General features: G+C 39.2%; 1 protein-coding gene across 3 annotated transcripts in view; it reads left to right on the forward strand.

Annotated features, from left to right (window-relative positions):
- LOC120523630 (probable ubiquitin carboxyl-terminal hydrolase FAF-X) overlaps positions 1-11583 on the forward strand; it is a 377796-nt gene that overhangs the window by 209158 nt on the left and 157055 nt on the right. For all 3 annotated transcript variants that reach the window (XM_039745106.1, XM_039745107.1, XM_039745108.1), the window contains exons 13-14: positions 6031-6167; positions 6296-6429. In XM_039745106.1, the coding sequence (XP_039601040.1) occupies positions 6031-6167; positions 6296-6429 (271 nt within the window). The remainder of the gene's footprint in view (positions 1-6030; positions 6168-6295; positions 6430-11583) is intronic.

An 11583-nucleotide genomic window follows, 5' to 3' on the forward strand; every position in this document is an offset into this window, starting at 1 on the left:
GAGTCGGTTGAGGAGGGAAAAAAATGGAGAGGTGAAAAAGAAACGATCGGAGAGAAAAAGAAAAGGAAAGAGGACAGAGGTTACAGGGAGCGAGGAAGCAGGCGGTGCGTGAGTGTGGTGAGCGCGATCGGCGCTTCGTGGGCAGCTGCGAGGAAGCTAGGTGTTAGGCCGACACCCAGGCGTTTGAGTTGAGGTTGCTCCCGCTGAGTGACCAGGTAGCGGGAGTGCCTAGAGGAAAGCGACGAGCCGCAGAAGGCCGTGGAAAGGCAGAGCAAGTCGGGAGGCTTGGTGGTGGAGTCCCCAATGTGTGCGTCCTGGCTATTGGGGTAATCAAGTCTCGGGGACTGGGATGAGTGCCATACGAGCCAGGGATCGGGAGGTCTCCAGTCTCGCGTGTGTTGTAGGAGGGCAGCTGCAGAGAGCGTCTTGCCTGCTGCTAAGCCCATACGGGATAAGCAGGTGAGACGCATACAGAAAAGAAGCACCAGAGTTATTGTCATTGTAAGACTGCTTCCTGATCATTTTACCTCTCGTTTTAAAGGATTGTTTTTTTCTTATTGTTGTTTTAACCTCCACGTTTTCATTTTATGGATTATTTATTGAAACTGCACTATTTATGGAACACTGTTTTTGTTGACTGTTTTTAATAAAAGCACTGTTTTCACTTTTAACCATCCCCTTGCTAAGATGCTCAATTATTGCCTTCACTGACTAGCTCACTCGGTAACATTATCGACGGTGTTGGGTTCAAGGGTTCCCAAACATCAAAGGGAGTGTGGAGCCAGAACCCACATCGTCACAAGGGGGTTCTGGAACGCAACCCTCGTGATTGAGGGGGGATTACTGTATATGTTTTGAAACAGAATTACAATCTAGATGTTGTATTGTCTTTGTTTTAATCTGTGAGTGCGTTGGTAAGGGCAGGACTAAATCAAATGTAATTAAGTAGTGATTGGAAATAACTTCATTTAATGGAGTAATATTTAAATTTTGAATTTCCACTTTGTAAGTTATAATTAAACCTAATGTGTGGTTATGATTATGAGTTGGAACTTTGACATTCTGACAAAATCCTACTGAATTTAACAAATAAGTAAAACATTTGCTAAAAGTATCAGTTTCCACATCAATGTTTACATGTAAATCTCCCATCAGTACTACGTAATCATAATTTATAGCCAAATTAGATAAAAGTTGCTAAATTCAGTCATGAATAATGTATTTGGCCCTGGTGGTCTGTAGACTAGCACTATAATTGTGTTGGAATCTGTTTTAATATTTAAAACAAATGCCTCAAAGGGTGTAAAGTCGCCTAAATGTTTAGACTTGATTTGCATTTTGTTACAATGAATTATTCCAAGGCCTCCTCCTCGACCAGAACCTCTAGACTTATGAATGAATGAGTATCCATCTGGTGATGCCTCTGCTAGGGAAACAGTGTCACATTTACTAAGCCAGGTTTCAGTGAGAAGACACAGATGAGATTTTGTACTTAACTCTTTTAGGGCGGATGTCGACTTTTGTTGACAGGAGGGGTTAGTCGACATCCTGGGATAGAGGGCGATAATCAGCTGTTAATGGCGACAAATCTCACTGTCACGTCACAGGCATTCCCTCTGTGCTTGGAGGAATGCTAGACTCGTTGACTCAGCAACTAATCCTTGCGTGTGCATGAGTTGCGAAATGTAAACAATGGCAAGATGGCATCGACATGTGACTAGGGAGCGAAGCGAGTGCAGAAAAGAAAATACTCGGCAGACAATGTTTTGCGCATTATCGCGGAGTCGGACTCTGATTTTTCAGAATCGGATTTTATTGACAGTGATCAGGAGATTGAGCAAGAGAGTGACAAGCCGGCATCAGCTGATCAAAAAAAGCCGATGCCGCGCCAGTGGATCTGCTGCCAGTTGAGCGCCTTCGCGCAGCCGATGATGCATCTACGGCAAGGTTCGCGTGGGATAAATACACAGACATTGATCCGTTGATAGCCGATCTGGCTACCGGACTTCACAAGACGGCATGGCTTGCTGTTGGACACGACAGATCACCAGCTGCTGTACTTCAGGCTGCTCTCTCCTGATGCTGCTTTTCAGCTATCGTCAGACAAGACAAACAGGTAGGCAGAGAAATTTTTTGAATCGCGGGCTGTGTTTGCATCGCATTCTCGTTTTTCAAAGTGTAAACCCACAACAAAAGACAAGATGAAGCATGCTGTGGTGTTACAAATAGAGATGGGACAGAACTGGTGATATAAATTCAGGGAGCATTGGTCCAAACGTGCTTTGTCCCCTGGTGGCTTTGGACAGGTTATGCAGCATGGTGATAGGTACGTGCTGCTGCAAAGTTTTATTCACTTCTGTAATAAACAGAAGCAAATCCCATGGGAGGAGCCAGGCTCTAATGCCATGCATAAAGCTCATAAAGTTTCAGAAGATGAAAAGAGGTGACAATATGGTTGTCATGCGGGCAGAAAACTTGGTGGCAGTGGAATGGCACCTTGGGAAAAGGGTGACTTGTCTCTCTACAGTACACACTAACAATATATGTGAGAAAGTGCAGCAACAGACAATTGAAAAGTAGGCACCAAAGCAACACGTATTGTAAGCAGTGTGTGAAAAAGTAATTGCCCCCTGAACCTAATAACTGGTTGGGCCACTCTTAGCAGCAATAACTGCAATCAAGCGTTTGCGATAACTTGCAATGAGTCTTTTACAGCGCTCTGGAGGAATTTTGGCCCACTCATCTTTGCAGAATTGTTGTAATTCAGCTTTATTTGAGGGTTTTCTAGCATGAACCGCCTTTTTAAGGTCATGCCATAGCATCTCAATTGGATTCAGGTCAGGACTTTGACTAGGCCACTCCAAAGTCTTCATTTTGTTTTTCTTCAGCCATTCAGAGGTGGATTTGCTGGTGTGTTTTGGGTCATTGTCCTGTTGCTGCACCCAAGATCGCTTCAGCTTGAGTTGACGAACAGATGGCCGGACATTCTCCTTCAGGATTTTTTGGTAGACAGTAGAATTCATGGTTCCATCTATCACAGCAAGCCTTCCAGGTCCTGAAGCAGCAAAACAACCCCAGACCATCACATTACCACCACCATATTTTACTGTTGGTATGATGTTCTTTTTCTGAAATGCTGTGTTCCTTTTACGCCAGATGTAATGGGACATTTGCCTTCCAAAAGTTCAACTTTTGTCTCATCAGTCCACAAGGTATTTTCCCAAAAGTCTTGGCAATCATTGAGATGTTTCTTGGCAAAATTGAGACGAGCCCTAATGTTCTTTTTGCTTAACAGTGGTTTGCATCTTGGAAATCTGCCATGCAGGCCGTTTTTTTTCCCCAGTCTCTTTCTTATGGTGGAGTCGTGAACACTGACCTTAATTGAGGCAAGTGAGGCCTGCAGTTCTTTAGACGTTGTCCTGGAGTCTTTTGTGACCTCTCGGATGAGTCGTCTCTGCGCTCTTGGGGTAATTTTGGACGGCCGGCCACTCCTGGGAAGGTTCACCACTGTTCCATGTTTTTGCCATTTGTGGATAATGGCTCTCACTGTGGTTCGCTGGAGTCCCAAAGCTTTAGAAATGGCTTTATAACCTTTACCAGAGTGATAGATCTCACTTACTTCTGTTCTCATTTGTTCCTGAATTTCTTTGGATCTTGGCATGATGTCTAGCTTTTGAGGTGCTTTTGGTCTACTTCTCTGTGTCAGGCAGCTCCTATTTAAGTGATTTCTTGATTGAAACTGGTGTGGCAGTAATCAGGCCTGGGGGTGGCTACGGAAATTCAACTCAGGTGTGATACACCACAGTTAGGTTATTTTTTAACAAGGGGGCAATTACTTTATCACACAGGGCCATGTAGGTTTGGATTTTTTTTCTCCCTAAATAATAAAAACCATCATTTAAAAACTGCATTTTGTGTTTACTTGTGTTATATTTGACTAATGGTTAAATGTGTTTGATGATCAGAAACATTTTGTGTGACAAACATGCAAAAGAATAAGAAATCAGGAAGGGGGCAAATAGTTTTTCACACCACTGTATTGTTAATTGGAACACCTGCATTTCATATGTGTTCTGTGTCTACAGCGATCTATGTAAACATAGGATGACAGGAAATTTGAGAAATGCAAGAAATGTTCAACACATACCTAAAACAATTTTTTTTCATGTTATAGTACTAACAAAATTTTGACATGAAGTGTATAATATGTGGAGACTGAAGTCTAAATATTAAAAAAAAAACACTTTCATCAAAGGTACACGTATAACAAAACAAGTGTGCTTTCATTATAAATATAACAGAAGAAAAAGAAATCAGATTATGGTACAGCACTGACTTGACCACTTGGGTGGTGTAGCGGTAAGAACATCCGACTCATAATCAAGCGGTGTGGGTTTGAGCCCAGCAGTTTCCCAGAATTACCGTGTTGAGTAGTGAGCTGTTCTTATTGTTACAACTATTCAATACAAGCATACATCAGAACTCAGATGAGGATGAAACCGTAAAACAGTAGCTTTCACCTGCAGCTAAAGTCTTTGGTGTACTGAAGTAGCATTACACAGGTGGTACTATGCCAATCAAACACAGGAAGCTCTGCAGTCTACTTGTAACTTTATGCTGTAGAAAGATAAGTAAATAAATCAAGGTAAATACATAAAAGCCACATCGAAGGTTATTTACCTAAGTAACATATAAATGTTTTTCGTATAATGACCATCACAAAACATAATCACAAACAGAAGTTTGCATGATACCGTGGCAAGCTTGGCATGCCCTGCTGTTTTCTTGAAGGATATGTGTGGCAGATTGACCAATAATATCCACTGGCCGGATGACGCCTGACCTCTTGCTGTATCCAGTCGGTGCCATCTTTCGCCTTTACACCTGGTGCAGCTGCTTTGTCCTTATGTGTGATTGGGCATTGCTTGTAGGAAGGGGCTTCTGTTCTCTTTCTCTGATGTAGAACCCTCATCAGAGTTCACATCTTATAGTAAGAATAAGAGCAGCTTACTACTCAAAACGGTAATTCTGGGAAGCTGCTGGGCTCAAACCCATGACTTCTTTTTTGTTAATTAGCAGTTCATACTGCTGCACCACCCAAACGGTCATGTTAGCATCATACCCTAACCAGATTTCTTATCCTTCTGTTATATTTATAATAAAAGCACACTTGTTTTTTTATATGTGTACTTTTTGTGAAGGTGTTTGATATCTGGACTTCACTCTTAACACATTACAGAGATTTCATGTCAAAAGTTTGTCGTTAGTACCATAACATGAAAAAAGTTTTAATTTAGGTTTGTGTTCAACATTTCATGCATTTGTCGCATCTCCTGTCATCCTACATTTACATAGATCATTGTAGACACAGAACACACATGAAATGCAGGTGGTGTTCCAAATAATGATATATTATTTACTATATGCAACTCCAGGGACCTTACACCCAAGATGAACAAGACATGGGTTGGGAGAACCTTTTGCACAAGTTGAAGTGTCATGAGATAGCAGGCTGCTTGTGCTGATTGACACATTTACTAAACAAAAGACAATGATGGAGATGTGAGAAGGAATTTAAGGTGGTCTGGGATTATGAGTTTTTTCATAGGCCTCAGGGATTCTAGTGTTAAAATGAAACTACCATAAAAATTACAGACTGTTCAATTCTTTGTAAGTGAGCAAACATACAAATTCAGCAGGGGGTCCAATACTTATTTCCCCCACTGTAGTTTCTGATAGTTGCTTAAGAACTATCACCCATTCTGTGGTTTTACAGCTAAAAGTTTAAATTATCAAATAAATGAGTACATTACCCATATGTGATCACTAATCTTTTGTTTAAAAGTGATGTACAGTGTGTAAAAGACTGTTTTCATATTGTAATATTTTATTACAGTTATTAATTTTTCATATATTAACACCTCTTTGATACTTGCATGTTGATGTTATAATCATCTATGAATGCTTTATGTTCTTCTCTAAATTTCCATTAAAAATTGCATTGACTAACTTGTATATGTTTTATTCTAGGACAGGGACACCCAGAAAATTCAGTGGATAGATCGTTTCATTGAAGAGCTTCGTACTAATGACAAATGGGTCATTCCAGCGCTAAAGCAAATACGAGAAATTTGTAGCTTATTTGGAGAAGCCCCACAGAATTTAAGGTACATGCATACATGCACTGTAACTTTTTAGATTGCTTTTTAATTACATCTTTTTTCCCTCATTCTTTCTTAGGCTATATTTTTTCCTTTTGTCACATATTTATATATTTTAACCTTTTGCTTTGCAGCCAGACTCAAAGAAGTCCACATGTTTTTTACCGACATGACTTAATAAATCAGCTGCAGCATAATCACGCTCTTGTTACACTAGTGGCAGAAAATCTTTCTGCATACATGGAAAGCATGAGACAGTTTGCCAAAGGTAAGGTTATCTTAGTTTTATTTATTACATTGAATTTATCTTTTTTGAAACCACAAATGTATGCAGTGTCACCAATTTGTATAAAAGAAAATGCATACTTAATAACTCAAAAACTGCTTGCCAACTCATTAAGCACCTAGTCTCCAATTTTAAGGTTTCAAGTTTGATTTCTGCCTCTTTACTGTTATGCTCAAAAAGATCACTTAGGCATTCAAGGCCCTACCTGCAAAAATATACACAGGTAGTCCCCAGGTTACGGACATCTGACCAACGACATACGAACGGGGCTGCAGCTGTGACGCATGCACCTCAGTAACTGCCGCTCCGTCATCTTCGGCCTGGTGATGCTGCAAGCGGTGACCCGGTTGTGGCTGAACGGAGGCCATTGAGGGTGAACGGGGGGGCGGGGATTAGCATTGTAGTGTTTCTTGGATGGCTGCCTGTTGAATTGGGGTGGTGGTGGGCGATTCACTACACGCCTTTTGCCACCCTGTGTTCGTTCTCGGTGGGCGGACGCTTCAGGCAGCATACTGTAGTGGAGGTGATTGTGAGGTGGGCTGGTGGTGAACTGCCCCTCGCTGCCCCCATTCATTCTCAATAGCAAGCCTGCTTGTACTGTTATACACATAGCAGGAAGTTGTCTCTTGTCAGTACACCAGATGTTCTGACGATGGGTGCCTTCCTGCTGTGATAGCGTGTACAGTGCTGTGTAGAAGAGCTCATCTTAATCTTTTGTCTTCACCCTTCAAGAATGTCTCTGAAACACAAATCTGATGCAAGTGCTGGTGATACAGTAAAGAATAGAATAGCTATCACCATTGAAAATAAAGTAGAAATAATAAAAAGGTCAGAGAGAGGTGAAACTCCGTCATTCATTGGCAGAGCACTAGGTTACAGTTGGTTAACAATAGCATTTATTAAAATAATGTACCTGTTACGACTTACATACAAATTCAACTTAAGTACAAACCTACAGTCCCTACAGTATCTCGTACGTAACCCGGGGACTGCCTGTATTTAAATAGTTTTGAAATATAGTGGTACTTATAAATTCCCTACGGAGAATGCTTGTGATACAAGAGTGCCATATAGAATAAAGGATGTGATTTACTTGATTAATCATTCTAAACAGGTAAACCATTCTAAAAATTATAATCAAATAATGCACATCCTTTATTATATGATTTCTTGGTTGTGCATTTAGGAGGGATTTCCACATTTCATAATAAAACCCCAAAATGCACCAATCTCCTATTAGTACTAGGGTATAGTGAGAAGTCAAGCAAAATGACCTTTTATTGGCTAACTAAAGATTACAGTATGCAAGCTTTCGAGGCAACTCAGCCCCCTTCTTCAGGCAAGATGTAATTACACAGAATTTGTGCCTCCTTTTTAACTGTTTCTCCATTATCCTTTGCTTTCCATCCATTTTTATTTTATTATTTATTCACATTATTTCAAGGCATTATGTGTCAGTTTCCATGACAAATGTTGAAGACATTAAATTTCACATACATGTAAAACGTAGAACATCTATATTTATTTTGAAGCTCACTATACTGCCCCTTCTCATGAAATATGATTGTAGTCATTGGTTTTGAGCTAAGAGGCTGACTCATTTTTAGAAACTTATGTATTGATGTAGTAACAGGAGCAGTAAAGGGATACATAACAGTTCTTTCTGTATAGATTATGTGTGTATGATTCATCTGTGCAGAAACAGTCAAAAAGAGGCATCACAGGAACATATTTGGCTCCTTTGGAAACATCCTTATTGCAAGCAACTAAATAATCAATGATTAAAATCCATGCTTAGTTTGAGTGTAATGAAGAAATGTCTAAACCCAGGGGGTGGAAATTAAAGATTTACAATAAAAGAAGAAATTTCTTAGCAACGCTACTGCAGAGTGTCAGTTTGTCTACGTATTTGTAACCAAGCAATTGGTTTTTAAGATGGAATTAATTAAAATGGTAGCCAGTGGCTATTGCTTTATGCATTACAATAAAGGTCTTGCTTTGCATTACTCTTGGAGAGATGGATAACAAAAGATTTTTACCTGCTAAACTGTTTTAGATGTTTTTAAAACTAAACTGCCTTTCATAATGAATAACAATTTAAATAGCTAAGGTCCCTATGGCCATTTGAGTGGATACAGTTACTTCAAAGAGACTTGCATCAACCCAAAACCCCAACAATTTGCCCAGGTACAGACTAAATTTGACAAGCATTGTTGTAACAGGGTGTGTTGAAAGGTTCATCAGTTAACCATTGTCATTTATTAGAAGATTTAGTGTAGCCCGTATTTGTTAAAAATTGGCTAGTTAGCAGAACCTCTTCTTTGAGTAGCTTGCCCTGTGTCCTCATATGGATGCTTATGCACTAAGCTCTTGTGTCAGATGGGCAGCAGTATTAAGAAGAATATACTTTATTGGAGCTGTTTATGTTGTAAATGTCTATTTTCACTAAGAACAACAAAGGGGTACAGTGCTATACACGTGACAGGTGATTTCCTATGTGTGCCTTAATCATAGTTAACACCAGCTACACTCCTATTAGTTTGAATCACCAGGATCACATTTTACTGAGAGGTGCCATTGGGTGTTAAAGGTGGCAGTGGCCAAAGGGAAGGCATAAGATTGGTCAAAGTAAAATTACTTTTAGGCAGCCTTGAAGATATTCTGGTAATATTCAAAATATATTCATTGCACAGGTAAGCGTAATGCACCTGCTCCAGGTGAAGAAGTTCAGTTACCGGTAAATCTTGTTAATGAATGTGGGTATTTTAGAACAACTTTTAAAACTTTCTGAAACCATGTTTTAACTTTGTTATTATGGTTTGAGTGTCAATTGGTGGGCCAAAATGGCAAAACTTTACAGCACTTTACAGTTTGAAGAAAGTGAAGGGATCTGAATACTTTGCAATTGCATTATATTAGTGCTGTTATGGCACATCAATATAATTGACATAGTCGATTATATAAATACGCTGGTTGGTGTAGCATACGTCAATGCATCGCATTTTTACCATTTTCAAGAGATTAACATGGCCGGACATAGAACATGTGAAGGTCATTCATGTAAGAGACTGCACTCTTATAAAGTATGGGAGTTCTTTAAGAAAAAGCCAAATAATGTGTTATTCTGTACACTCTGCAAATGTGAGATGGCATATCATAGCAGCACAACAGCTATGCGGAAGTATCCCGGAGTTCTCTATGAAGACTCTGCCATGTTTCTAATTAGTTTTATTAGTTCTGATTGGTAAATCACTGCACTCTACAATCATTTTGTTTTCCTTAGTGTAGTAGTAGTAGGCTTTTGTTTGGAAGAAGCTTATAATTAGTTTTTTTTTTTTTTTTTTTTTTTAAAAAGGGAGGGATCTAAAAGTAATTTGCGGTATAAGAGAAAACAAGTAATGTGTAATAAGCAGAATAACATTTTTAGCTAGTGATTATCTTGAGGTTTAGGATTCATTACTCTCACTTTATATTAGTTAGCTGTTATCGATATATATATATATATATATATATATATATATATAAACAAACTCCTGTGGCACAGATGTCTACAGAAACTGTAAAATACACCACCACAATTCTATGATTTATATTTCTGTCCCAGCAACATCAACTCCTTTAGAGTGTCGTCAGCAAGGGAGTATTGTGGCAAAGGAAAGAGCAAGTCTGACACTAGAACATCTAGACATGCTTGCATTCCTCCACTGTAATGCCCATGTTAACCCCTGCTTTCTCTGTGCCTCAGGATAGCTTGACTGATGGAGAAAGGGAAAGAAGTAGTTTCTGTGTTGAACCGATTCAGATTGTCCATGTTTTTGATATATAATCTGAAGTGTTACTTGAATTGATAAGTTTTGTTCAGTGTTACTTAAACTGGTCTTTGCACTAATGTTGGACTAATGAACAGATTGCTTGCATTTTTGCACTTATGTTGTACTGCTAAGCAGATCTGATCTGTAACATCTGATTTAAACTTTGGTTAACAAACTTTTTTTGTGAACTGAAATTATATTAATCTGGAAAGATTTTGTGGTTGCATTCCTTTTTGCACTTTAATACACAACACGGTGTTGATATTCTAATGTTAAAAGATTTTCATTTTTGCTTTGTGGTATTTGTTATATATTTAATGGAGTAGTCCAAAGTTGTTATTTTGAAAAACAAGCTAGTTGTTAGATAAGTCAACCAAACGAAAAAATAATCACTACACTAGTAGATGCAAAGGGTAAGGATGTACCTAACGTATTTAAGTTCTCTAATTTAAATGTTTTCTGCACCTAACAATTTGTTTTCTGCATTTTTAATCCTAACAGCATGTCTTTTTGTACAATTTCCATTTTAATAAAGATTCCAATAACACAATCTCTGCTGGACTATTTATTACTAGAATGCGGCTGTACAGATTTATGCATATATGATAACTCTGGAACTCTAAGGGCTCATTCATACTTCACGCTCCGAACGCGTACGCGCCCGCATCATGGCTGCCACGCATTCCCAGCGTTCATTTCCGCGCGTCCTCTGAGCAGGTCCTCAGAAATTAGCGGCAGCGTCGCGAGTTGCAGTACCAGCAAAAGTCGGCGCGTGTGCTAAAAAGTCGGAGCGTGACGTCGGAGTCTCTGTTTACTATCTACATGTGACAGCAAGCCTCTATGGAGATCCTTCGGGGATCGGTGTGCGCACTTTGCTGTTTGATGAATGGCTCAAATACAGCGCTATACATTATATTTGCCGATGTGAAATTGCAAAAAAAAAATAGACGGCACAAAAGATGGTATGTGATACTTTTAAAATGTATCGTGTCATTACGATCGGGAATATGCGACGCTTGAATATAAAAGCACCACGAATGCATCTGTATGTTGGCATTTTGCTTCAGCAGCGGAAAGCAGCAATAGATCGCCAAACAGAACAAATTAAATGTATGATATTCCAACTCTCTGCACATTTAGAATCTTTAGATTTATACTTGATATCACTTTCATGATGAAATGCATTAAAATGTGTATGTTATATTTTACATATAATTTCGTTTAAATAATAAATACTGTTAATAAATACACACATGGGGGTGTCACGGTGGCGGAGCGATAGCACTGCTGTCTCATGAAGGGAGTTATGTTGCTGGTATTCCAC

Source organism: Polypterus senegalus, chromosome 2 (assembly GCF_016835505.1).
Source record: "Polypterus senegalus isolate Bchr_013 chromosome 2, ASM1683550v1, whole genome shotgun sequence".
NCBI lineage: Eukaryota > Metazoa > Chordata > Cladistia > Polypteriformes > Polypteridae > Polypterus > Polypterus senegalus.